The 27908-nt window shown below is 40.8% G+C and overlaps 1 protein-coding gene across 4 annotated transcripts; it reads left to right on the top strand.

The window, feature by feature from the left end:
• Positions 1 to 108: 108 nt before the first annotated feature.
• LOC108233919 (carbohydrate-responsive element-binding protein) lies at positions 109 to 27897 on the top strand. Of its 4 annotated transcripts, none has more exons than XR_005233967.1 (17): positions 120 to 827; positions 3373 to 3479; positions 4782 to 4864; positions 4953 to 5042; positions 8525 to 8566; positions 13709 to 13883; positions 15534 to 15614; positions 19295 to 19446; positions 20688 to 21294; positions 21387 to 21463; positions 23138 to 23381; positions 23504 to 23619; positions 24280 to 24402; positions 24631 to 24758; positions 26469 to 26592; positions 26989 to 27113; positions 27228 to 27367. XR_005233967.1 is itself a non-coding variant. In XM_017412699.3 (17 exons), the coding sequence occupies exons 1-17, from the start codon at positions 268 to 270 to the stop codon at positions 27374 to 27376; spliced, it is 2985 nt and encodes a 994-aa protein (XP_017268188.2). In that variant the 5' UTR covers positions 131 to 267; the 3' UTR covers positions 27377 to 27897. The 4 variants fall into 4 exon arrangements, 2 of the variants coding, with proteins under 2 accessions (XP_017268188.2, XP_017268187.2); XM_017412699.3 differs by having other exon boundaries at positions 131 to 827; positions 23141 to 23381; positions 26984 to 27113; positions 27228 to 27897; XM_017412698.3 differs by having other exon boundaries at positions 134 to 827; positions 26984 to 27113; positions 27228 to 27897.
• Positions 27898 to 27908: the final 11 nt, after the last annotated feature.

Here is a 27908-nt window from a genome sequence, read left to right as displayed (position 1 = left end):
TCAAGGAGTGACAGTTGCCAGGGTGACCTTAAAGAGCCCCTGACAGAAGCTTTAACATTTCTGCTGATTGTGGTTGTTTTTGTACAGTTCCTACATGAAAATGTAGGCTTTTTTTTTTCTTCACTTAGCTCTTTGGACAGTAGCTGCATTAGCAACCCTCAAAGTTTTTTTTTTTCAAATTTTTCCTAGTTGTGTATTCTTTTAGTCGATTTCAAGTCTTTTAAGAAAGACCTTTTCTTGACCGCCTGTTTGCTGCAGAGGTTGTGAATGAATAAAATCTGTATTTTAGAGGCAGCCTGTCTGCTAACAGTGCGGAGACGTGAGGCGGTGTCTTCACTTCCACCACAGTGTGGCCCAGAGGTGTGTTGTTGTGGGACATGTGCAAACAGCTGGGGGTGGAGAGCGAAGGGCAAAGGGGGGGCGGTCAGCCGAGGAGAAAGTTCAGAAAGCCAGAGGCGCTCCATGGCGGCCGCAGGCAGCGCGTGTTCGGCCGGACGGAACCAGCTGCACGACTCCTCGGAGTCGGACTCTGAGCCGGAGGCTGAGGCGGAGGCGGCTCCCGCCCGGCCGCAGGGCGCCGGCGGCCCGCGGCCCGGCTCCGGCTCCGGCTCCCTGCCCCGCGGCCAGGTCATCCACAGCGGCCACTTCATGGTGTCCTCGCCCCACAGCGACTCGACGGCGCGCCGCGGGAAGAGCGGCGGCTCCGTCCGGTACGACTTCGACACGGTGAACAGGACGTGGTGCCAGACGTACCGGTACCAGTCCGGGAGCCTGAGCATCGACCCCACTCTGACCCGCCTGTTCGAGTGCATGTCCCTGGCTTACAGGTGGGTTCCTGCTGCTGCTTTATGTCAAAAACAAAACAAAACAAACACCTTTCAGGTTTGCATTTAATCTCCCGACCTCCTCTGTAACTTGTCTGATTGGGACCTGATGTGAATCAAGGAATGCTGAGGAAAATGTGATGTCCACATGTGGACTCCAGGTCCTTAAAACTGGACCCGTCCTGATTTCATTCATACACTGGTCCTTTTTTCAGACAAAATGTTAAAAAAAGAAACATGAATTGCAGTGTTCCTCCTTCAGGAAAAGTCGTCAAACAGCTTATTTGGTCAAAAAGTGTCTTTTCTCCAGCAGATGTCCCCTTTAAAAGTGATAAGTGAGTTTGTCAGACTATTACACAACAGCCTGGAAAGTCTTCGCTCTGAGCTGGACTTTGATTCTAGTTGGCAGGACTGGTGAGATTACAGACTAACTGGGGACAGGGTCATGAGATGATGCCCCTGCCTTCTCATTTGGGCTTTTGTTGTTTAAAGTAGTAGTTATTATCTTACCTGTTGAGGGTAGCTGTCTGAAGGACCTCAGTTTGGAGACAGTTTGGACTCCGACTGGACTGACGAGCTAACGGCGAGTCCAGGGGTTCTGCAAGCTTTCCGTTCCTTCTCCCACTACATAAAACCCACCCAGAGCCGCAAAACCTACTTGAAACTTTAAATAAAGATAACAGGACTCATTAAACGTTTTAAAAATACTATATATAAAATTATAAAATCACTCACGTGGAAATTGATAATAAATAATAAAGTATATACCAACTAATAAACTTTCAGTAATTAGGCTATTTTTGTGCTAAAGGCAAAAAACTTCATTTATTTTTATAAAGTAAGCCTTTCTATGTAATTAGTACCATAATGACTTGCCACATTTTTGTACAGCGCTTATTTTCAGTGGCTCGTAATATAATAGTTTAAGATATGTGTGCAAAACTGCACTTTGTTTTTTTGGCCCGCTCAGTAGTTTGCTTCAAATGTTTAAGTTTTTATAGAAAAATCAGCGTATGTGGCTGTAAGGTTCAGGTTTAAAATAAGGTAACAAACTACTAATGCAAACTGATTGATATGGTGTTCTCCTTGTATCATTTTGTGACAGATGTTTTATTTATATATCTGTATAAAATTGGACCGGACTCTGCCTTTTTGTATTGTAGTTACAAATGTAATTAAATTTAATTCATTTCTGCATTAGTTTTCGTCAAAGAGCCGCTTTGAGGCCCCAGAGCCACATGTTGCAGACCTCTGAGCTAGTTCAAGCAGGACTGAGTAAGTGAATTAAGTAAAACTTTATTTGTAAGACCAAAGTGGACTCCTGCTGTTTTAAAGGGATGTTCTGTAAATTAAGCATCGATAGTTAGTACCCTATCTGCTGTGACATCAGTCAGAGAGCACAGAAAAAGGGGCTGAAGTCTTCGTCCAGGCTAGGCTCATAGCTAGCCAAACGAGGGCTCATTTTATGTTTTTTAATATTTTAAAACAATTCTTTTTCACCCCTCCCTGGGCTGCCTCCTTACCATGGTGAAGGGGTTTGAGTGTCCCAATGATCCTAGGAGCTATGCTGTCAGGGGCCTCATGCCCCTAGTAGGGTCACCCAAGGCAGACAGGTCCTAGATGAGCGATCAGACAAAGTGCAGCCCAAAGACCCCTTATGATGATTAAAAACTTTGGACACAGTGTTCCCTCGCCAGGACGCGGGTCACCGGGGCCCCACTCTGGAGCCAGGCCTGGAGGTGGCGAGCGCCTGGTGGCCGGGCTTTCACCCATGGAGCCCGACCGGGAACTAGCAAAAGTACCTTTTACCTGAATAATTAAAGGTAAAGCACCTGATCTCACCAAACAGTGAGTCTGCTTATAAGTATGAACAGTGTTTTATGTTTTATAAATGCCTATTAATGCTTTATAAAATGTCTCATGGATTACCTCCTTATAAAGCATTAATAAATCCTTTACAAAGGGACCCTTATGGTAAAGTGGTACCTACATATTTGACGTATGGCTGTTGGTATCCAAATAAAACGACCAATTTCCTAAAAACCTTATCGTTGCAGACTCAAACTACTTCCAGCTATTTATTTTAAGAATCAAGCTTCTTTCAGCTTGCTGTATTTTGCTCAACTCGCGTCCCTCCTGCACAGCATTTGTTAACAACCAGACTGGTGCGAACTGGTTCGCCTCCTCGTGTTTTTAAGTAATTTGTCGTCTCTGCTACAGAAACTGACACGCAGCCATTTTACTCCATTAAAAGCATGTTGGGAATGATTCACCCGGCTTCCTAGCAACACCCGGAGCACCTCACATTAGGAGCCCTGTTTTTAGCACTCAGCAGGTGATGAGATGTTAGAAAAAAGCTCAAACAACCTGGTAGTGTTAGTGAGGAATAAGCCGATTGGGCGCTATTAGTCAAAATCAGGACAGGTTTCCAGCAGGGGGGGAGGCAGTGAGGCTACTTATTTTTTCTCCCTCATTATTCTTCTGCAATCTCATTTCCCGTTTTACCCATCTATAGTGTATTTGTATGTTTTTGTCCTTTTTCTTTCAGTGGAAAGATAGTTTCCCCTAAATGGAAGTCTTTCAAAGGTCTGCGGCTGCTCTGGAGGGATAAAATCCGTCTGAACAATGCCATCTGGAGAGCTTGGTTCATTCAGTGTGAGTCCTTCGCTTTCAGTGATTTTTTTTTTGGTTTTAGACAAGACGTGTGTATGAACAATTTCCTACACGTATGCATTAATCTAAAAGGACCAGAAAAAGTTGGGACTTGGAGGAAAATGCATTTACTTTGACTTGTTTAGTCATTGCAGACAGAAGGAACTGAAGATACTTCATGTTTTAGCTCATCATCTTGATCTTATTTGTTGTAATTCCTTAAAAGAAACAAATCTCTTAAGTTGTCCAGGTTTAGGTTTAGCTTCAAAATACTTCATTCTTTACGTTCTCTTCTGCGGAGGAGTGAAGGAAGGCACAGACAGCCTCCTCCTCCTCAGTCACGTCCTCATACTGGGTTCAGAACATTTTCAGTCAGTTCTATTTACATATCAAGACATGATACAAACAATCTGGTCTTTGGTTTTAAAATGACTTAAATCTAACCTCAAGTGAACAAAAACACACAACAGATCCCATCATGTCATTGTTTATTAAACAAAAATGACGCCTAAATGAAAAAAGCTCTTGCTGCTTTCATAGGATTTACAGAAAGAAGGAAAGTCTCAGCCAGGTGCTGCTGATCAAATGTATTGATTAACTGATCATCATCAGTGTGATTGCCTCTATAAAAGCAGGAGTTTTATCAGTTTGGAGCGTACAGGTGTGTGTTAACACAATGCCAAGGAGGAAAGACATCAGATATGAGCTGAGAGTTGCTGCCTGTCAGTCTGGAAAGGGTTAAAGGTCACTTACGCACTATTTGGACTTAATCGTTCCACAGAGGAAAAAAAGATTATTCACAAGTGGAAAACATTTAAGACAGCAGTATTTGACCTAAGCATTAGCTCATCAGTGAGGTCAGGATTTAACTTAATTTCACTAAACTAAGTTCATTAAAAAAAGCTATCTACAACGAGTGAGATATGAATTACTCATAAGCCTCCCATGGAGTTCCACTTCAAAATGGCCAAAATATCCTTTTAACTTCTTGAATTGACATGCTTACTTTTTTATATCACTGCTACCTCTAAAATTCCCCATCTCATCTTTTCTTTTTGTTTGGAATGGGCTTACCATTGAGCTGCAGGACATTTTATGTTAACCAGGAAATGTCTTTGGTTCTTCTTGTCTGCAACAAAAATGACTCAGGATGATAGAAAATCACTGCTTTCTTTTTATTTCTTCTTTCCACGCCACCACCTTTTCTTCTAATTTGTGGTTTTATAAGAAAAAAAAACAAAAAAACCCAACAGAAAGCGACTGTAAATTTACTGCTTCTGTTGGTCTGGGTCTTTTTCTGCTCAGATGTGGAGAAAAGGAAGAACCTGGTGTGTGGGTTTGTCACTCCGCTGGAAGGCTCAGAGGCAGAAGCTCATCGAAAGCCCGAAGTGAGAAAATCAAGGAGGTTTTGAAACGAGCAAAGGGTGTCTTCTTTGCGGGGTGGCCTAAGCGCTGTCTCTGGTTTTGTGTCGACAGGCCATCGTGTTGGAAGGCAGCTACTGGAAGAGGAGAATTGAAGTGGTGATTAAAGAGTATCACAAGTGGAGGATTTACTATAAGAAGAGGGTGAGAATTTGTCATGCCAGGTTTTACTTGTACAGCTCTTTCTTTTGGGGGCTCTATTTAAATTACTCAAAGTTGTTTAATGGACAAATGTGGCCTCTTGTTCATTAGTTCGTTCCTGATTATGTAAGTAAATGCTTCAGAGTTGGTTCCCTGTCTGCTGTTTTTGTTTGAACATTGTTGCTATAATATATGTATGTTTATAATATACAGTACATGTAATATAGCATGTTAATAATATATAAACATGCTGTGTGTTGAAGGACTGTCTCAATGTTATATTACAAAAACAAAGATTTTTTAAAAAACTAGCAGGAACATTAAAAACAAAATAAATCAAACAAACATAAAAACACACAAATGATGGTTTACTTTCTGTGCTAAAGGGAACCCTCATCACAGTATTTAATTAATCAGTAGTAGGCAAATATGTGTCATTGTCTACCTAAAGTTAGTCTGGGATGTTACTATTGGAGACGAGTCTTTTAAATGCTTTGAAACATTTAGGCGGGTTCCCATTTTGCTCGCGTGAGTCATAGAGGCACGCGGTCCTGTTGCTTGAATTTTGATCGTGTTCAGAAAATCTGGACATCAGATCTCTCTTCATTTCAAAAGTGTACTCCGGCAGATTAAATCCTAAACCTGGGGGCGGCTGCCGAGGAGGTTACAAAACAGCTCGAGGCGGGTATGATGTGGGCCGAGGTGGGCAGCGAAACAATGTGCAGAACACACTTAAAGCTCAGGGCCTGTGGGCCGTTACAATTTTATCTGGCTTTTGAGATCATATTTTAAATATATTAGAAATGGCCCGCCAGCCTGTGCCAAATTGAGTTTCTGCTGCTTTCTTTTTTGCGTGAAAAACGGAGCATATTTAGTGCAGACTTCTCTTGGCAATTAGCCACACTTGAAATTTAAATAAGCAACCAAGAACATCAAATTGGGATCGAATAAACTCTTACTGGTGAACCTGCAACTGAGTAAGCATGTCTGACTTGTTGAATTTTTATTGAGGATTTTTTAAACTGATTTAATAGATTATCATAAAATATATGACTAAAAAATAGTAAATTCAAAACTGATGATAAAGCTCAAGGCATAGGAAATAAATACTAATAATGTATCTTTATATTAGCTGTCTTTTAATTATTAAATTGTGTTTTTCTAAATTCTATATAAAATAGCCCAAGAAAAGGTCATTTGTATTTCTACATGAATAATTTGCCACCTGAAGATCAAGGTTAGACACAGACCAGTGAGATACTACCTTCACTCAGTCATAAGAAGAGGTCTTTATGGGATCAAATGCAGTGGGTTCACAACAAAGTGCACAATCTTCACAAGTCTAAAGATTCCAACGGAAGATTAGACCCTGCAGAAGAATATATTTAAAAGGTATTATTTAAATACCATTGCTTTTAGAAATGAAACTAATGATCCACCTGAACCAAAGGAACACAAGAGGAAAACGGGATGCTGAGGTCTTGGAGGGGCTCCTGGTTCTTAGCCCCCCCCCATGCTCTCCAGGAGCTTAGTAAAACACAGCCTATAAGAACTTAGCTGGATCACACCAAATTTGGGAAACCAATTTGAAAAAGGCAATAAAGACACTGCTACGCTCTTAGTGCTCACCAAATAGGTTTTCCCTGAGATGCTCTCTTGTGCCCTCACCACACTCTGTACTCCTTCTCTGGTTTGACTCTCATAGACTGGTCAGGATGCAGAATAATGCCATGGGTATCACAAACATGCAGCCTCCACTCGCCTCCGTACTCCACCGGGGACTCTGATTACGCTGCCACCATGATGCTAAACCCCCACAACCTTGCTTTGGAAGTTTTGTGCGTGCTCCAAACCAGGGGTTCCCAAACATTTTAGCTTTTGACCCCTAAAATAACAAGGGAAAAAAATATCTTTGGCTAAACTACACAAACATTGCTGCAAAAAGCTAATAAATAAAAGGCATAATGACATACAAATAGCTTAAACTTATATCATACTACTTTTTAAGTTTATGAGTACTGTTTCTGACTTTTGGATCAATTATAGTAAAAAAATACTAGTAAAAATCATTTTTAAATTTTGCTGGATTTATGAAGATCATCTCTGGAAAACCATCTTAATGTTTTGTGATCCACTGTGGGGTCCTAACCCCAACTTTGGGAATTGATGCTCTAGATCACAGTTAATTGGATTAATCCCAATCTGTCAAGCGTAGTGTGTCAGGTGGGGTGGAAAATGAGACGAACCCACTGCGCAGACCCATCTTGGTTCCAGAAAATAAAATTATTTATTTAAAAATAAAAGAACAAAACAAAAGGCTGACGAGGAAGCAAAAAGCAAAGCACAAACTAAACCCACACACGAACAAAACACTAGAGGCAAGACATGGGAGGACCCAGACAACACGTGAAAGTGACAATGGACCAGCGAGTAAATGGAGGAAATGACCAGATTTTAAAGCAGAGGGTAATTAGGGGAAGTGGACACAGGTGAGTGATTACAACTAGGATCAGGTGCAGATGGGCGTGACTGGAAAAACAAGAGATAAATTGAGGAGAAGTGAATAATGACAGGAATGCAAAGACAAGAAACAAAAACTGAACAAAGACCAGACTAAGCGTAAAGACAACTAAATGACAAAATACAAGAAACAATAAACCCAAACCTAAACATGAAAAATAACAATAACCCCCAAATCCTGACATAGTGGGGATCTGGGTTCTAAAAACATCGCCAAGATCTTGCAAAGACCACAAGGGGAGCTTTAGTCCAGTGGTATGGAGGTTGCCTCCCATTTGAAGCATCAAGTTCTCCAGGATGCCAAAATGTCCTCAGGCAAGAAACTGAACCCCCACTGCCCCTGAAATATTAGTGAGACCATAAAAAGTGCTGTATATAGTGTAACATATTGAACAGAAAGCACTGCTGTGTGCAGGAGTGGGTAACATTAAAAAGCTCTTTGCAGAACATTTCCGATTATTTTACGTCGTAACAGGGGTCGTCTTCCAGAGGCATGACTTCAGATGAAAAGCAGCTTCAGGTTTCTGTTTGTTGATGATGGGACATTAGACAGAAGCAGCTGGATCAATTGGTGTGTCTACTGCTACAAACTGTCCTCTCAGATACAGCTGAACAACACAACATTTTACAGTGCAGGTGGACAATGACCAAAAATATTCAACCAAAGACAGGAGTTTCCAAACAACTTCAGCTAAAAACCAAGTGAAGACAAATCAAGTCAAATTTTGTTAAAGTATCTCTTGATATGTCTGGCTTTTAGACTTTCAGCAGTCATTTCCTTCAAAGATTATAAAACCATTATAAAAAAAGAGGAATTTGTTCTGGCTGTATGAAATTTGGAGGAAGAGGGATCCACTTGTTAAACAAGTGTAATTATTAAATTCTTCCTCTGGGGTTCAATATTTACTGTGACAAGTGCGTTGCTTCTGAATCAATTTGCACAACTTGTTTTGTTTGTTTTGCAGCTTCAGAAAAAGAAGGATGATATTCTGTCCATGCTACAAGAGGTATGTATGTAAACCAGCAAATCCTTCTCTGATCTTGTTACAAAATGTCCTTCTGTAGGCTTTGGAAACACATGAAGGTTGAGAAATATTGACTTTGACCTTTCAGAGGCTGGAATTGGCCGATTGACCTGTCTCACTTTACGTGGGCTGGTGACCTGCTAACATTATTTCCATGTGAATGGTGTTAGTTTACATAAGAACATGTAGATTGAGCCTCTTTTGGTTAAATGGATGGGAAAAGAGAAAATGGGGGGTAGAAAGACACACATGGGCAAAACAAGTTGAGCCGTGCGTCATAACCTGACATTTGTAGGCAATTGACACACACTGATCGCCAGCAGTGACAATCCCTCTAACGCTTCTTTGGGTTTTTATTTTTTTTAATCTTTATTCAAGTGAAATAGCTTCAAAATTTCATGTCATTTTCTCAAATGTGACCTACTTCCAGCAGCGCTTTGTAGGACTTGAGCAGCGCAAGGTGCAGCGAGTGACGCCAAAGGATGCAGAAACAAAATAATCAGTTCCAAGGGACCCCCTAAAGAAGCACCTCAATATTTATGGAGTTTACATTACCTACGATAAACAGTGGGAAACATCATGAGCTTTCCTCCGATATTGGAAGCTTAATAAATTACTGAGTAAAAAATGAAGAACCTATCAGTAATATCCCACCGTCTGTGTGCTGATGTTTTGTGCTGAACTTGAAAAAGGCAGATATCAGCAGCTAACAGCGCAAAGGTCACCAGACCAGTTTTTTATGCTCCATGTTCACTTAGTGTTATCTAGCCTTTTACACAACAAACACTTTGATAAAAACAGGTGGGTGTTTTTATTAACTGTGTATTAATGTAATCTCTGTTAGTTCCCACAGTCTCGATCTGAAACATATTTGTGTGCACACAAACCCTTCCTCCAGAAAAGTTTGAATGTTTTCCAAGACCATTCCTCCATCCGCACACATTTGAACAAAAACGCTGAAATTCCCACGCTGTGCCACTAGATGGCGATTAAGTTAACATTAACAACATATCAAAATCCAAGGAAAGAACAGTCTTAGCTTGGCTTAGGATAATCTTACAACTCTCGTTGTAAGAACCATTCGAGAACATGATTAAAGTTTGATGGCGACAGAATTTGGATGTGAAACAAACGCAGGAAATACATTAAAAACGGCTCCATTGCACTTTTGGTTTGTAGGACATGGGTAAAATCGGCTGTTACGCCATCGTTTCTCAATAGCTTTGTAGTTTCAGTCCATAAGGATACACTAAAGACTAATTTTTTAAAAGATGTCCACGTTGGAAAGCCTTTTAAAAAAACTCAGTTTTTCCCACCAAAACCTCTGATTCTGTATGGAGTAGAGTAGACGGGGCTAAGATTTTCTCAAACAAAAATAAAATGATGTTATCAGTGCATTCAAAAAGTTGAGTGAAGCCGTTAAAAGCACTGAAAGTAGCATTCCTTGATCAAATGCATATTGTGTTGGAAATGACAACATCTGTAAAAATGACTGAGTTAGAGCCATTTTTGTGTTTGATAAAGTTTACCTGCTGCAGTAGTCACGTTGAATTGAGTTCATTGGGTTAACATACATCCAGTGATTACTTTCTGAAAGTTTTATTGGAAAGTTTTATTAAAATCTGTCTGCTGGCTAAAGAGAGACTGTCTGTTTATATTATAGATCAAGTGTCCCAGCCTGCTGTTGTTATTGAGAGTTGGTTTATGGGAGCTGCTAAGTTGTAATTTTGGGACCAGAGTCTGTGCACTAGCAGACTGCTCCTCCTCACACAATCATGGTGTCAGCTAAACAAATTAGAAAAACGAATAATTAAACAAACAGCAGCAAGATAAGAACTATGTATATCAACAAAAATGAACGCCTGAAAAAAAGCTTCAACTTCCTGGTTGATGTTGGAGGTCTAACTACATAAACAGTCTATGAGACAGCACAGTCAGTTACATGATTACTTGATTTTCATGACGGCAGGCTTTAAAAAGGCAAAAAAGTCTACACGATATATAAGTAACAACCTTCTACAATCAGCAGATACATTTGAATCTGGTAGGATTTCACAGATAGACTTAAAAAAAACAGCATGCACCTTTCATCGTTAATGTGAATTGTACCTCATCACTTTGTGACAAATTCAGGCAGAAAATTATCAATCCTTTAAAAAAAAAATCTGTTTTTGAATGCAGCATTACTACTGATGACAAATTATAAATTTGAACTTTGTAGAAAGTCCCAAGAGGTCCATGTTTTTATTATTTTGTTCGTTGTTTGTATTTTGTTTGTGGTGCTTCGACCCAGTTAATTACCGCAGAAGGCAGTGAATATATAAAACAAACAACTGTAAGGACACCATTAATGTTCCTGACTGACTGAGATCTGGGCGTGATGCGCTGCTGGTGATGAATAGATGAACTGCAGCAGCCTCAGATCACCAGCCCACACTGAGCGAGACAGAAAATCAGACAATCACACAAGAAGGAAAAAGGTAAACCACCTCAGCAACACGCTGACATGATGAAACATCCACAGGGAAGCAAGGCAGGGTTCCACCTTTTTGTTTCAAACACATTGCCGGCGTCAAATTAGGTTTCAGGTTTTAACATTTCAAATGGCATGTTTGTGCAGTTGAAAACAGTGTGGTAATGATTTATCTGATCTGGTTTGACACGATGTTCTAACTTTATTGGAAACAGCATTTTGTTTTATATATTCAGACAGGTGTTAAATAAAAAGAGCAGAATGAACTTATGATGAAGTTATAAATGAAAACTAAAAATGATGGAATCTTACCTGTTTGCTCTGGTGGTGTAAACCCCTTCGGTCGAGCTTGGAATGATTGCGAGTCACTAGAAGAAAAGACTTTGGACAGACTTGCCCAAATCTGATCAGCTATTAATTTTAATTGCATCCTTGCCTTGAAAGTGATTATTTAATGTCCAATGTGTGCTTGTGTGGCAATGTGTGTCTTCATTTGTCATTTTAGCAAAATATCTCATGAACCAGTGGACAGATTTTAGTTTAGTACATCCTAATGCACTTAAGAAATAAAAAATGGCAATAACTCAGTCAGTTTTATAGCTATTGAGCTAAAATTTGATATGGTAGTAGCTGAGAGTGACCCCCAACAAAGAACCTGAGCGCTAACAAATCACAAACTTTAGCATACAAGGCAATCCTTCAAGGCAGAGGCACCACTGAGAGGAAAATTGATGTTGGAGGGGGGCAGGGGGGTCAGTGGCCACCCTTATTTTCTGGGCATCTTGACCAAACAATCTGATTCCCCTGAGTCCTGAGTGTTTTGGTGTTTCTTTTTAATTTCCTCTAGCTATCTGAGATAAGTTGAGCCTCACATATATATATATATATATATATATATATATGCACACACACAAAGTAAAAAATATAAATAATAATTTTACTTCATAGATAAAAATCAATTCAAATAATTGATGAAGTTAGTCTCTCTGAATAAGGACAACCGAGCTGAAGAGAATGAAAGCCAATCATCAGCCATAATGTCAGGTTCCAGAGTTTCAAGAGGTTATGTCCAATTTTTAAATTGTCCCTAGGTGTGAATGAGAGCGTGAATGATTGTTTGTCTTGTTTGTCTCTATGTGTCCCCGTGATTTACTTGACCTGTCCAGGGTGTCCCCCACCTCTCACAAAGAGACTGCTGGAGACAGGCACCAGCTCCCCGTGACCCGGAAAGGAGAATGGATGGATGTTGTTGTTGTTCTTTCAGCTGCTTCCTTCTTCAGGGATTCCCACAGTGAGCAAAATGGCATGCAAGATTTGGCAGTTGTTTTACGCCAGCTGCTCTTCCTGCTGCAACCTGGGCGCGACCCTCCTAAATTTCTGTTACGGCTTTCAGTTTGGTGTGCCACCCCAAGATTATCAGTGGCCCCCATCCCCATCCCTTTGAAGACGATCTGGAAGCTTCCCTTCTTTTACTGTAGGATTGCTGAGTTTAAGATTTTGTTTTTGTTCTTTGTAGCACAAACAGTATATTGGCCTTTTTATGACGCAAATAACCTTTTTCCATTTATATTCATGGTTCCCTGAAGATTAATGCTAAAACCATCACAACTGAAGTAAAACCGTTTTTGGTTAAGGTACCTAAAAACTTAGACTAATTTGCATCCCCTTTTGGTTTTTCTCTCTTCAAATCTTTTCCTTTCTCCCTTCAGTATTTCACACCTAGATACATTTATTGTGCTATACCACCCAGTTGCAGGGAACCCTTTAAAAATGCAAATACCCGTCATCGGAAGTAGGAAATGTTTCGGTCTCGTCGGTGCCGTTGTGGCTGGCTGAAGCCTCAGGTCTTCCTTTTTTGCGTTCACGTGTGTGTGACTCCCAGAATTAGGTCAGGGACAAAAGGCTGCCACTGTTTTGGAAATGGTGAGACGTCAAAATGAAACCACATAATGATAACCTGTAAAGGGCTTGTGTTTGTTGTTTGTTGTTTCTCTTTTTTTTTTTTTTTTAACAATGTGTGAAAACTGCTTTTTCATAATGGGCCACACACAAACACAACTCACACACACATACGCGCGCACACACGCACACACACGTATGCATGCAAAGAGGGGATGTCGTCTGCTCAGACGTAATCAAAGCAGTTTCCGGCTCAATCTGGGCTTCCCTATAAAAGTGGCTCCATGTCCAGAGTGGAGGGTGAAGACGGCAGAGGGTTTCAGGGTGAAACAAAGCGCTTTGTGTAGAAGGAAAGGAGCAGGTGATGAGCTGCATTTTCTGTGAGTTTTTTACTTACTCTCCTTTAAAGATTGGCTAATTGTGAAGCGTTTCTAGCTGGCTGAATGTCATACAAAGGATTACTTCTAATATATTATTGAAGATTATTTTAAGCATGTATATACTCTGTTTTTTAAATTATACTAATTTTGCCCAATTCTGTACATTAAATGTGACATGGATGTGTTCTGCACACACAGTGTTCCTCTCATGTACAGTCAGGCAGAATCAAATGCCATCAAAGCATCACTTTGGTGTCAAACCTTTTGGGCTCCGTTTACAGGGAGCCCTCTGATGGCTAAACCGTGCACTGACTCCGTCCGTCTCTCCGTGGACCCTCTAAGTGTTTTCATTTCCCGCCTGATGTGCTGCAGGGACAGATCTGCCAGGCCAAGCTGGACAGAAAGTCTAATCAGAGCCACCAGGAGCCTGAGGTTGCCCCAGTGGAGGTCCACATGTTTGACCTGGACTGCCTTCTGTCCGACATCTCCGACACTCTGTTCACCATGACACAAAAACCATGTCCCTGGAACAGTGACCGGCACAACAGTGAGTAGTTCACACCCGGGAGTCACCAGAATGACCGATTACTAGCTGAACCACAGAATTAAAAGGTTACTGGTGTGTTTTTAAATCAGTGTTAACACTTGTTCTTCATCTGCAAACTTAATTTTCTTTTCAATTAAATAAATGCCAGAATTAATCAAACCTGCTCGGTGTCATCTCTTCAACAAATGAAAGATAGGAACAACAGCTACAAATAAATATAATCACCTGCCTGTAATATTCTTTAACATGACAACAATAAGTATGTGGTAATTATTGTTTGAAAGCCTCTGAAACCTTATTTTGAAATTTCTCACTTGAACAGAAGTTTGGTCATTGGAAACGTAAATCAACAGAATTCTTAAATACACTAAAACTGTTAAATATATTTTCTGGAGGTAAAACTGAACAGAGGCTAAAGCTAATTGTGTTAAAAATGAAAAGGCCTCAGGAAAGCTTAACGCCATGAGCTGAGAGGGAAAAGATGCTCCCCGTGCTGCAATTAAAACTATGTTAGGGAGAGCCTACTGTACATGTTGTCTCCATGGAAACGCAAACCTGAGGTTTGCTGCGAAAATTATATGATTATGTCACTGTCCCTGAGAAATGACACGGTATAGGAGGAGTTGGGCTGAGCGTCAGTCAGGGAGATCAGCTAGGATGTGTTTGTTTCTGGGGAAAAATAAGGTTTTATATTTTTAAAATAGGCACCATAATTTTTGTGAAAATCCAGAGATTCAGCACTCACTCCAAAGTGCTATGGTTTACACAGGCACCATGAAAACTAAATACGAATAAAATTAAAGGCCAAGGCCTAGAATTCCTTGACGGATATGCATATCGCCCACCGCCTTTCTAGTCAGAGTTTTAGACTGAGATTAAACCTCTTAAATGACATTATTATGTGAAACTGTCAGATTTCGTGAGTACATGTTCACGACTCAGCTGTAGATGTACATCCAGTGATTAGTTTCTCCGAGTTTCATTAAAATCCGTACAGTTTTATGAGATATTATGCTAACACGGCGTTAAAGCAACCACAAGCAGGCAAAAGCATTATCAGCTCTTTGCCTTCAGCAGCAGGCGATAACAAGAATCATGCAACAAAGAAATAATAATTTCATACTGAAGGGAGCTGCAGCTGGGCTGACTGCAAACAACCCTGGTGTGTCAGGGAAACAGGAAGTAAAAGGAAATTTCTCAACAAAATAAAACAGGAAGACACATACGTGATCATAAAGAACTAGAACTCGAAGGTAATTTCAATCTGCTTTTAACATGACTAAGCTGAATGTAAATAAAAAAAAGTCCAGAGTCTAATGCTGGTCTTAAACGGGACATCATTTTACTTTACAAAACACTCCACAACATCTTTGTAACAACAAGAATACATGCAGTGTACCTTTCTTAAAGAAGACAACGATATTTTGTTTATTTAAAAAAATATATATATTTAAATCTCAATAAATTAAGTTAAAAAGTCAATTTACTTGCTATTTTTTGGAAATAACTGAACCACATCAGTCACTTTTGAGCCATAGTACATTTTGTTAGCAGACTGAGGAGTCAGTATTCACCCACTGGTTCCCTCCTCTAAGCATAAAATACTTCTGTCAATGACAGAATGCATTTTTCTGTCTTTTCTCTCCTCAGCATACACCAGCAATGCTGACATTATTCAGCCAGGCCTGACTCCACTGCAGCTCAACCTGGATGATTTCATGGAAATACCAGGTACTCGTCCCTCCGTCTGTGGGCTTGTTTCTCTGTGAATGGACACGTCTTCAGCTACAGAATAGAAGTCCAGTTGTTTTTGTTTTGTAACCTTTTTTTGGATTCTGTGAATAGAGTTTCATCTGTTGTTCAGAATGACAGCAAATACACCACCCCAAGTGCAAGTGCAAACACTTTCCCCACGCACCTAATCACTTCTCATGTAGTTCAAGATAAAACAGAAATAACAGTAGTGGGGAAAAACCTTGGTTTGTGATGGATGATTTTCCTCTGGCTAGTGAAGGAGGAAGCAGTTATCAATAGTTTTTTTTTAATTTAGCTCTGAGTAAAATGACATTAACTTAAAAAGGGGTTGCTTGTAGAAATTTGTTGAATTATTTATTTATTCTTTCTTTTATCAGGAGGTAAACCACCTCTTCTTTCAAGGAGTCCTATTTAAGAAGGATGAGTCCAAAACCCAAACAATTATATAAAAATCTCAAAGCAAACAGACATCAATAAAAGACATATCATATAACAAATACAATAAAGCTTGGGTTAAAACAGAAAAGATAACACGAATAAAGCTGTGCTAGATAAGACTGATATATTCCACTACTTGTAATAAATCCCCAAGATTTACACACCTTTATTTTTACAGTAGTTCTGCTGAGCTTCATAACTTTTAATTGTCAAGTTTTACTGTTTTAACTCGCATTTTCACTTTCATTGCTCTGTTTTTTTATCATTTCATTTGTCACAGTGGAGGAATGTTTTCAGCTAGACACTTTTTAAAGCCAGTGTTGTGGCGAAAAGCAAAAAGAGCAACAAGAATGTTTATCATTTATGAGTTTTTATTTATTTATTTTGATTGTTTTACTACACCATCTGATCTGGTTCTTTAAAGAGCCGTTTGGGAGCTGAAAGAAAAAGAGCCAGCTCCTTTTTGGTGAGCTGACCCTTATGAGCTGGTTCCTGTAAAAAAAAGCTGCAAGTCCCATCACGACCACACTGTAGTGGTGTTTCCCTGTATCTCGCAGTAAACTGGCCCCATCTAGACCAGAGGACATGTTTTGAGTTATTCTTAAACAAGAATAACTTGAATGTGTCGTCTGAAATGGTGAAATTAAAATTCTAGCTTATTTCAAATTAAATTTATGTAAAAAATGGGTAAATATTGAAGTTTTGACATCAAGATTTGGTCAATAGGCATTTGTCCATTATGTAAGTTTTAGTAAAGTAGGAAATCCTGGCATACACTATAAGGGCTTCATTTATTAAAGAAAAGCAAAGTAGTCTATGTATCATTTCTGTGCTAGTTTGAGTCCCTGACCTTTTCACGGACATTGGAATTTATATTTATGGGAGGTTTCTGGGCCTCCACCATTAGTTTCAGCCTTCCTGTGGAGGAGGAAACACTACTCTGCAGCGTTGGAGGATGCAGGAGAAGGTGTCCTCTGCACAGAACCTCAACCACATCCACCCTTGTTTCTTCCTCGTTCAGCAGGCCTGACCTCGATGAGAACGGGTGCTTCTTGCTGCGCATCTAAAAGACAAGCGAAGGACAGCTGAGCAGGATGAGATGTTTATTGGCATGTAGGAAGCATGGAGTCTTTGTTGTAGCAGCATGGCGGTAGGATGACCCAATCCTATTGGTTTCAGTGAAAGCGGAAATAGAATGCAATGCTCGTGTCGGCCAAGATTAATCCTGCTTTAAATTCCTAATGACCAAACATACTGGTGTCATGAATACGATGCCACCATGACCTGTTCACTCTGTCATGCAGGATAGGGATGCATTGAAGACCTCACCAAAACTCTGCAAAGACCATCCATGTTCTGGCTATTTTTTATTTCTTTTTTTTTTTCATTTTTTGTAATATAGCAGTGGTTGCCATCAAGTGTGAAGGGGGCCTTAGATATAGTAGGAGAGGACTTGAGTTTTCAGGAGATTTTTGCAGGTAGAGCCAGGTGCTACTGTGTTTAAGTTCTTGCTCTTACAAGCAACTTCCTCTGAGTCTACTTCCTGGTTAGTGATGGCAGAAGGGAGAGGGGAATGCAGGGCTTAAAAAAAGCCGAATGCTTTATGACTGAGTTTAAGTGTCTGGGTTCAGACCCTGCAGTGACTTTTTGAGTAAGCATTAGTGACTCAAACTTGGTTCTGACAGCCATTAAAGCCAGTGGAGGTGGATGAATAATGGACTGACGTGACCCATTTGTTTGATTAAATACCCAATAGATTACTGTGTTCTGCAGGGGTTTTGTTGTTCATGCTGGGAGCGCTGCTGGAATTAACTATATCCTGCTCCAAGAGCTGGACTGCCAGAGTTTGAACCCGCCATTTCAGTAACCTTATACTGAAACAGAAGTAATAAAACTGATGTTTACAATCTGACTGGGGTTCAGAGGCTATCTGAGCAGATGTGTGACCTGAGGCTTTAGAAATGCAGCAGGAATCAAGCCTGAGGCAGCAAAGCACTTATTACATGTGTAAATTCGGACATAATCGAAGGACTAAACTGCCTGAAGGAGGTTGGTGGGCATCGGGTCCATCGAACATGTAGACAAACTGCTGAATGTCAAGATACCTCACTCAGTGAGACGGCTGCCTATGGAAACCTTTGCATCCACATATTTTTTAGCGGTTTTGTCATATTTTATTTAGAAATCAGCTACTGAGAAGCAGAGAATTTTGTGAAATGACATATTTTACCATTTATTGCCCCAAGATTTACAAAAAACATAAAGAAAAATCTGTTTCTTCCATACGGGCAGAGTTATCCTTTGGTTAAATGAGCTTTTTTTTTGGTTGTTATCAAGTTTCTTCACAAACCTAAGATAATAAACAAAATTCTGCCCGTGGCTATTTTCTGTTTTCTCAGCTGCTGTGAGTCCACGTACCAACATGATGCACCATGTTGATACATGGAGTCTCTTCAACACAACATCCCCTTAAACATTTTTGCATTTTTTACTTTAATTCCAGTAAAGTGACTGTTGTTAAATATCCCTCAAAGGTGTACAACTCAAGTTACATCCTTTAACATTCAGTTTTTGCTGCCATCTGTAGATTTGAGGGTTTTTTTGGGATCAAACTGCATTTTTATTAGATTTGTGAAAAGGATGGATTCATTGATTTTGTGCTCCTTTTATTCTAAACTGGAGTTTTATATGAAGAAAAACTACCAGGCTGTTATATTTAGGTAGTCTTGAAGTTATATAAATGGAGACAATAAAAACAGTGGGATATGTAGTCTCTGTTTTTTTTTTTTTTTTTTACCAAGATCTTATTTTAAACCAGTAGTGTCGCTCCCTGCTGGCCACCAGGAAAAAACTGCTTCAACTTCATTTTTCAGGCCTAGAAACGTGAAACTATTTTTTACATTTTATGATTAAAAATAAGTTGTTTCAGAGATTTCAGAACTGGAAGAAGGCTGTAGAGTTTCCAGAATCAAGTCAAGTACTATTCTTAAACAATGTTGCTCTTAGCTTTTCCACTGTCTAACTTTATGCATGTTGCTGTAATAAACTGTAAAATTAGTTTTTGTTAAAACATATATACAAATGAACGTTTTTTCTCCTTAATATCAGTACTTTTATCAGTGTAAGTATCAGCTGAATACTGCTTTTTGGTCCAAATGTTATATCAAGTTGCTTTTCAATCTGACACTTTGATTCACAGTTTTTGTTGTTTCTTACAGATATCTTTATGAACTACCGAGCCCAGCCCACTGAACAGACTGGTTTTGCTGACTGTAGCTATTTTGAGAGCTCATCCAGCGCAGCGTTTGCTCCTGTTACCTCCCCTGTGGTAACCACCCCCCAGCTGCTTATTGACACCCAGCTGGCTCAGGTAGAGCAGCTGAAAGCTGCCCCTCTGGCTTCATGTTGTTACATGTCTGCAGAATAACACATGTTACGATTGTTTAAGGCTCCTTCCACACAGGATGATGACCCCGTTCCACTCTCCATGACCGACACAACCTGTTAGAACGTGGCTAAATGGTGGAAAATTCTGAAAACGATTTTCATTGTGAATGCAGTCATGACTCTTCTACATTCTTAATACTGGCCAAATAGATTTTTGCTTCTATTTAACCTGTCTCAAGGAGGCTCTCATGCACCCTCGCCACATTATCTACACCAGCAGCAATTTAAAATAGAGATAGTACCACATACATCCTCGATCGTACCACAACTCCGGCTCTGCCCCGGTATGACTCTCTCAAATCCCATCTGTACGCAGCTACATGCTAGAGAATTACACCACATTAGTAGAAATTTACTGCCACACGTATTGTGTCTGTGCTAGGTTCTTTCTATGACATTGTCACAATTTGCACATTTCTTTAATCATATATGTGACGTTTCTGGGTCAATGCATGTAGCAGAGTGCTGCAATAACTCACGTGAAGCACTGACAGTGTGGTTTGGGCCTGAAGGGGCTGCTCGTTTATTCATTTTTCATTGTTGAGAGTGATCACTGACATCAAATGGAAGAGGGAAATCAGGCTCCTTGTGTCCAACTGCAGCTGATCAGTCTGATGTGGATTCCTGAAGGCGCTGCTGCAGCTCGGGCAGAGCTGGGCTACATCTGTGGTAGGGGAGGGAGTCTGCTCTGGACTTGCGAGCTTCACGCTTTCTTTGGGCTTCTGTAATCCTATTCGAGTGTCATACGGTGGCACCTTTGCTGTTACAGTTTGGCCTTGTAATTTTCAGGTCTCTGGGCAGATTCTAAGCTCTTCAAGGAGGGTGGTAGCTTGAGCGAGTCCCTGGAAGCTGGCGTGACCTGACCTGCTTTAAGTTCTCAACAACCAAGCCATGCCATGATGCCAAGACCCCACGTCATAGATACACTGCCACCACAATAGTTAACTACCATGAACTCAATACAGACGTTTCGCACATCAAACACCCACAATCATGTTTTACTAAAAGAAATGGAGAACCCACTGCATTCTTATTACACCCCTTGATAGTTTGCCAAGGCCCTGCAAAGACCATCCACAATCTAGCTGATTATTTATGAGTAGCAGGGTCATCATCCAGTGTAAAAGGTGTCTGATCAGTAAAACAGACTTCTCTCTTTTGCAGCCTAATCTGTCATCTGACAGTTTGCCCTCTACATCCAACACTCGCTCAGACCAGACCAGGCCGGGTCAGGACTGCAGTGAATACCACACATCCAGCATGGTATCAGAAGCCATGCCTTATGGACATCAGTCATACCACGATGCGCCCGTTTCTGACGCATTCGCCAGTAACACTGATCAACTAGCCTCTGCCAGTATTCCTTTTCTGCATCCGCTGCCTTGCCACAAGTTTGGATTCTACACAACAACCAGCGTCACCTCCACAGTCATCACTCATACCGCCTCCACCATGGGCGCTCACGGTTCTATGTACCAGACTCACAGCTACCCTCAAGCAGTGGAAGCGTACTCCCAGAGTCACTGCCATTCTCTCAGTTACCCGTCTGCCACACCTGACCCGGTCCACTCTGCACTCCCTCCTGCCACAGTGGCGCACTGCCTCTCTGTCCCAGAGCAGGTGGTCCTTTCAGGGGTCAGGGGGAAGCACAAGCAAAAGACAGGAGGAGTGAGAACAGTTGGCCCCTCCGCCATACCATCTGACCCCCAGTCCACTGCCCCCATGCCCACAAGCTGCCTGGCTAAACTGCTTTCCTCCAGCACACATGAACGTGAGTTAGTTCAGACAACTGTTTCATACCTTACAACAGGTAATGATGTGAAGAATCATAAAATAAAACAACACAATCTCCTTTTTGTTCAGGAAAGCCAACACTTGGATTTAATAATACATCTCTGGTGACAACTAAAGGTCAGAGGTCAACATCTACCAGCTCTTTGGTAAGAATCTAATTATCTCAAGCATCTACCTGTATAGCCTGAGTGATCTATATTTGTCACTCTTCCTCTGTTTGTTTATTGTGATGAAGTATGGTTCTCGTTAAAAGTGGAAATTTTTCCTTAAAATCAACTAAGTAGTTGTCATATGATCAGCAAAACCTGCCATTACCCCGCCCCCTTTAAAAAGAAAGAAAAAAGAAAGACCTAGAATGTTGCCTCGCCTGAATGGTGTAATGAGGTCCTGAAATTGGCTCTGCTAGAGCTCCGAGAACACTATAAAACTGGACTTTCTAGAGGAAGTATAAAAACTCACACTGTTTCTGTCACTGTCTTGGGTTCCTGCCCTCTCGCTCATCCATTGATTTCCTGGGCGCTCTTTTGTGGGGTCTGCCCTCCTGTCACCTGGGTAACTTGTCTCTTGTCTCTCTCTGGTCCAACAACAAATTGCGCTTTTGACACAAGTCTCCCAGCTGCCTGGATCACACTGTAGTCTGGGCCTGGCTACCCATCAAACACACCTCTGCATGTCCCTGACTGCCTCTGTCTGTTTTTGATTTTTCTGAAGGGACATGAGCAGATTGCTATCGCTCATCCCTGCATACAACTCAAAGGGGTTTTAAAATGACTTTTTACACATTTTTTTATGACATTGTGCTGATTGCATTTGCAGCAGCAAGCTTGATTGCTGAGAACATTACCCTGTGACTCTTGAACATATTCTTAGTAACAGCTTCAAATTTATCAGCACTTATATTTTACTCATAACTTGCGTACTTTTTTTACCCATTCCCTGTCTTGACTGTTTGCTGGGTGTAACCTAAAGCCTGAATGTGTCTGTCATAAAACACCCAACAGCCATAATCTCTTTGTTTAGTACTGCATACTTTCTGCACTGGGTCAAACCACAGTAAACACTGGATAAAAGATTAAACACCTCGCATTCCTTAAAGGGAATTCATATCGCCTGCCATCTGTCATAACAGAGTTTCAGACTAACATCATCTCATGTTGAGAAATGATAAAATTATTGTAGTTTTTGTCAAAAATCTACGCATACCCTTATGTGGAAAAATGTAAAATTGACCAAGTTATAGCTTTTGTTGTGTTGGCTAAGGTGAACATCTTGGATTGGATTACCTACCTACAACAGTAAATCGTTGTAGATGTGCATCCAATGATAACTTTCTAAAAGTGCCATTAAAATCTGTCCAGTGGTTTATGGGATATTGTACTTACAGACAAACAGTCAATGCAGAAGTTTTAAACAAAGACGTTGTGGGATGTGTAGCGCTCGGTGTACAGGTTAGGGATGAATTTTAGCTACGACCACACCAAGTTTTAGCTCAATATCTGTAAAATTGACCAAATTACAGCCATTTTTATGTGTATTGAGTTCAGTTGGCTGTGGCGGGTAAACTTAAATTGGGTTTGCTTACAAAACTCAATCAGCTGTAGATGTATATCCAATGAAAACTCTCTGAAAGTTTCTTTAAAATATGTTCTGTGGTTCATGAGATATTTTGCTAACTTGCACAGGCACAGGCAAAAACATTACTGCCCATCTTTCATTTTCCAACCAAAATAATACGGCTCCAATCAACTTATGCCAAATCCATTTCTTTCTTTTTATTTGTGTAACTCGGCTGGTCTAAGAGGTTGTCATGTGTTGTTTAGCAGACAAGCAGGATTGCTCATGCTGGTGGAGTTTCCTCACAGCTGCAGCACGGAGCCGGGTGGCCCGCAGTTTTGACACCTCTGCACGCACACAGTGGACCCCACGCCAGCACCTCGAGAGGCTCAGCGGTGTCTGCCCTTCTCACCCACGGCTCCACCAACACCAGCACAACCCTCCGCATTCCCAAGACTGAGAAACTCTCCCCCGTTCAGCTTTACGACACAGACAGGGGCAGCACGACCGGTCCGTCCTTTACGCTCTGATTCAAACATTCCTCGCTGGCACCAAAAAAAGTCAATTCTTGTCAGGGACCGCACTGCAGAGTGTTTGCAAGGTTATTTACTGGTTGTTATTGTGTTCTTTAGTTCATTTTCCTGCACATCCTGGCCACATATCTCCACCAAACCCTTCAGACAAAGCCTCCAACCCCGAGTCCCCGCAGTCCGGCTTCTCAGGACATGGAAAAATAGACTCCAGTAAGGTGGGAGGTTTTGTATAGTTTCATTCATAAGCATTTAATTTTATTGGATACAAATGTGACCTGTCCTGGCATAATGAGGAATTTTTCTAGACTGAGTTATTATTTTCAAAATTGTCCATCTCAAAAGCTTCAAAATGATACATAGGCAACAAGAAAGTTTGTTTTTAAGAGTTCCAGTTTGAAAACTGATTGGTTATTGGTGTGGAGTGATGTCACTGGGATTTCCAGCCCTATATTTAAAAAGGGGAATCCTCACACAAACATTATACAAAGGGATCTTCTGGTGCTACTGCAGCCAGCCAAGAAAAAAGATGAATTTCAAAAGAAATTAAAAGTATTAGAATTAAAAATATTTTTTTCTGAAAAACATACCTGTTAGAAAACTTTGATTCAAAGGTAGATCAGGGAGATTATATGCTATTTAGGTTACCGAGAATCACTAGATGGTGTCTTCATGGGCTCATTTTTTATGCAAATTCCAATTACGGCAAAAATCAATATTTTCACTTTGTTTGCTCTGCAGCCTCTGCTCATTCCGACTCATTCTGCCAGCATGGGTCACATATATATTAAAGTCTTATTTGAGTGCACAATAAGTGAAAATTATGCTTGGAAAATGTCAGTTTGAGGTACCATCTGTGTTCGTATTTCTGTCTGCAGCAAACAGAAACCAGGAGGATTACTCACATCTCGGCCGAGCAGAAGAGGCGGTTCAACATCAAACTGGGATTTGATACTTTACATAACCTTGTAACAACTCTCAGCTCGCAGCCGAGCATAAAGGTACAGTGAAAAGATGTGCAGCTGCATTACAGATAACTGTGCTGAAAGGTGGAGGCGGCGACCATCAAAGAGGAGAGCCGCTGCGGGGCTTCGCCGGAAAACCGAGCTACATGCAAGTCATTTAGTGAGCACTGCTTTATAGGGAATGTAACTTTAATACTAATGAAAGGTTGTGAATAAATACGGTGTGTGCCTAACAAGTTGTAATCCCTCTGTGTGCTGGTGCAGATCAGTAAAGCCACTACACTACAGAAGACAGCTGAGTACATCAGCAAGATGCAGCAAGAGAGAGCTCAGCTGCACGAGGAGGTTCAGAGACTCCGAGAGGAGATCCAGCACCTCAACTCTGCCATCAAGTAAGACTTTTACTAATACTACAGTCACAGAGAGGCCGAAAATTACAAATGAAACTGAAGTGTCATGATTAGCAGTGGTTTTGGTTCCCAGGGACCCAGAGAAAACTGGGTAAAGTCACAATATTTACTAATGCTACGAGAACATGTTCACCTGAAGATAATGTTTGTTGAAGGGTGGAATCTTGAGCACTGCTTTTTCCAGGTATGGTGGTTGCCGGTGTCACAGCGTAACTGTCTCGTTTTTATCGGTGTGGTATTTTGTGACATTGCTTCAGTCTGTCTGTGGCGCTCACCACCATCTTTGCAGTTCTTTCGTGAGCCTCTAGTAACGTCTGAATTCCAGTCTACTGTCAGCATCTATCCACGATCTCACCCACCGTCTTTTGGATCTTTTTTTCTTTAGTGGTCTCTGATGCTCTTCAAGTAGAGTCCAAATCAAGCCCACGGCAACCGCATGACATCATGAATATCAGTGTATTTTAGAGGCTGAGCATTATGTGTTTTTCTATGGCTGCTTTTTAGAAATCATGGCAGCTGATGGCCGATATACAACACAGATTTATTTCAAATTTTGATCAATTTGTATTTAGTATTTTACAAAATAGACTTATTTAACAACCCATACAAGAACTTGTACACTTAATATATAGAGGAACATTCTCACTTCAGAGTGGTTAGAGCCTCGCAGCAAGAAGGTTGCGGGATCGCTTCCCGGCCTGGGGCCTTTCAGGATGGAGTTTACATGTTCTCCATGTGCACACATGGGTTTACTCCAGGTACTCCGGTTTCCTCCAACAGACCAAAAACCTGCATGTTAGGTTAACTGGTACCTCTAAAAATTGTCCCTAGGTGTGAGTGAGAGTGTGAATGGTTGTTTGTCTCTTTGTGTCCCTGTGATGGACCGGAGACCTGTCCAGGGTGTCTCTCGCACAGTAACTGCTGGATATAGGCACCAGCTCCCTGCAACCCGGAAAGAAGAAGCAGGTAAAGAAAATGGATTGATGGATGGATACTCAAAAAAAAAACTAAACTGTGGGCTACAGTAAGCTGGTTGTTGCAGCTGCTACTGAATTTTCATTTTCCTATTTCGTAATTAACTAAGTGTGCACAGACATGGCTGATTGCTGACTTTTTATAGTAGCCAATATAACATCTCTACTGCATTTACATGATACATATGCCAAGAAATCAAAGGGTTACTCATCTATTGTGCATTAAACCACAGTATCATAGCAGTTTAGCATACTGTAGCAACTGTAGGTAACACTGTTTTTGGGTCACTGCTACATAACTTTGATTACCATGGCGTATTTTCAAAGTTGCTACGTTCGTGCTGTAGATTTTTTTTTTTGACTTGATCAATAAATTTGCAGAAACCTGTGTTTGCTGGAGATCATGATACATAGATTTTAGTATCAGATATGTAAAAAGATGATGTTGTGCCTTTGCTTTCTTTAAGCCATATAATTCTAGATGCCATAGAAATCCAAGGTGAATAAACAGAGGTGGTGGTGAATGTGTGCATCCTCTAACATCTATCAGAACGATAAGAAGAAGTGGATTCAGTATATACAATATGTTCAGATTTTTAGACTATGCCTTTTTTATTCTATTCAGTCTCCCGCTCATCCAAAAGTATTGAACCTGTCCTTCCTTTGATATGAAGACCCACTCGTCCTCTTTGTTGACTCTCTGTGTCTCTTCATGTAGCGCTTGTCAGCAGCAGCTTCCAGCCACCGGTGTTCCCATCACCCGGCAGCGCTTCGACTACATGAGGCACAAGTTCAGAGAGTACGTCCGGGCTCAGACTCTGCAGAACTGGAAGTTCTGGATTGTATCCTTACGAAATGAAATCTGTCCGAAGTTTGTAGATACCACACACTGTGCCAACAGTGAAGAAATTATTAATATTAAATGATTATGGATTTAATGGATTTCTCCTTTATTCCGAGCTTTTGTGTTTCGGTGCAGTGGCTGCCTGTCCAGCTGCTATCTTCATATTGTATTTTAAAGCCTTTTAAACCAAATACAAAACATCTCATTACACCAGACTTTCTGCCTGTCAGGCTGACAAGAAAATTCTTCATAAAATTAAGGCCTACTATTGGGTCATACATGTGGCCATTTTTTTTTACGTTTTTTTTTAATTGAAAATAAGAAAGTTTTAAACAACACTAATGTCTTATTTTCCCTTTTGACCACATTTTTCCTGAACTCTGTGTCAGTTCAGCATCATCATTGAACCTCTGTTTGAATCCTATAATGGGATGGTTTCAACAGCCAGTGTGGAAGATCTGTGTCGGTCCACCCTGTCCTGGTTGGACCAGCACTGTGCCCTGCCTGCCCTCAGACCCAGTGAGTCCCAAAAACAAAAACTTCCTGTTTCAACGCCTACCCACCCTGCCACCCAGCACTGCTGCCCATCCATGTCCTCTGACCTGTGTTGTTTCTTCTTTCGTGTCTCCTCAGTGGTTCTGAGCTCACTCCGTCTCCTCAGTACCACCACAGCCATCCTGACAGACCCGAGTCTGCTGCCTGAGCAGGCCACACTCGCCGTCACACAGGGTGACCCCCCTGCCGCCATGGACCACTCCTTACAGCCCGTCAGCCGGCAGTAGTTCACACACCTTAACTGACCTCTGAAGAAGAAACTAAAAGGACCACAACAATTTTAAAAACAGCCTGCAGACTCAAAGCTCAACTACAAGACTGTTAATAATGAATAACGATCAGATTTCTAATAAAATTCAGCAAACAACGATAAGAAGCATCCCAGCACACTTAATAATCAAAACTAATCTTTAAAATCTTATAAAGTGCTTTACAGTACATCTAATATACTGGACAGTAATTTATAAACCTCAGCTGAAGATGTCAATCACAGGACTTGTGTAATTTTTCTATTTATTTTATTATTCTTTAAAAAAAGAGTAACATCAGTTTATAACAGCAACTACTCTCGTTTGGACATTCCAGGCTACTTTCTGCATATATAACAAGTTATTGTCTTCAGTTGTTAACATATATAAAGTCAGTGCCTTAGTCACTTTGTTTTGTGCTCGGCAACATGTCAGTGTCTGTATTTAATGGAAATAAAGTGTCAGTATTTAAAAAGAAATAAAGCAGCAGGATTTTGGAAAAAGATGGTAT

The sequence above is a fragment of the Kryptolebias marmoratus genome, linkage group LG13, assembly GCF_001649575.2.
Source record: "Kryptolebias marmoratus isolate JLee-2015 linkage group LG13, ASM164957v2, whole genome shotgun sequence".
NCBI classification, from domain to species: domain Eukaryota; kingdom Metazoa; phylum Chordata; class Actinopteri; order Cyprinodontiformes; family Rivulidae; genus Kryptolebias; species Kryptolebias marmoratus.
This window is presented reverse-complemented; position numbering and strand designations above follow the sequence as displayed.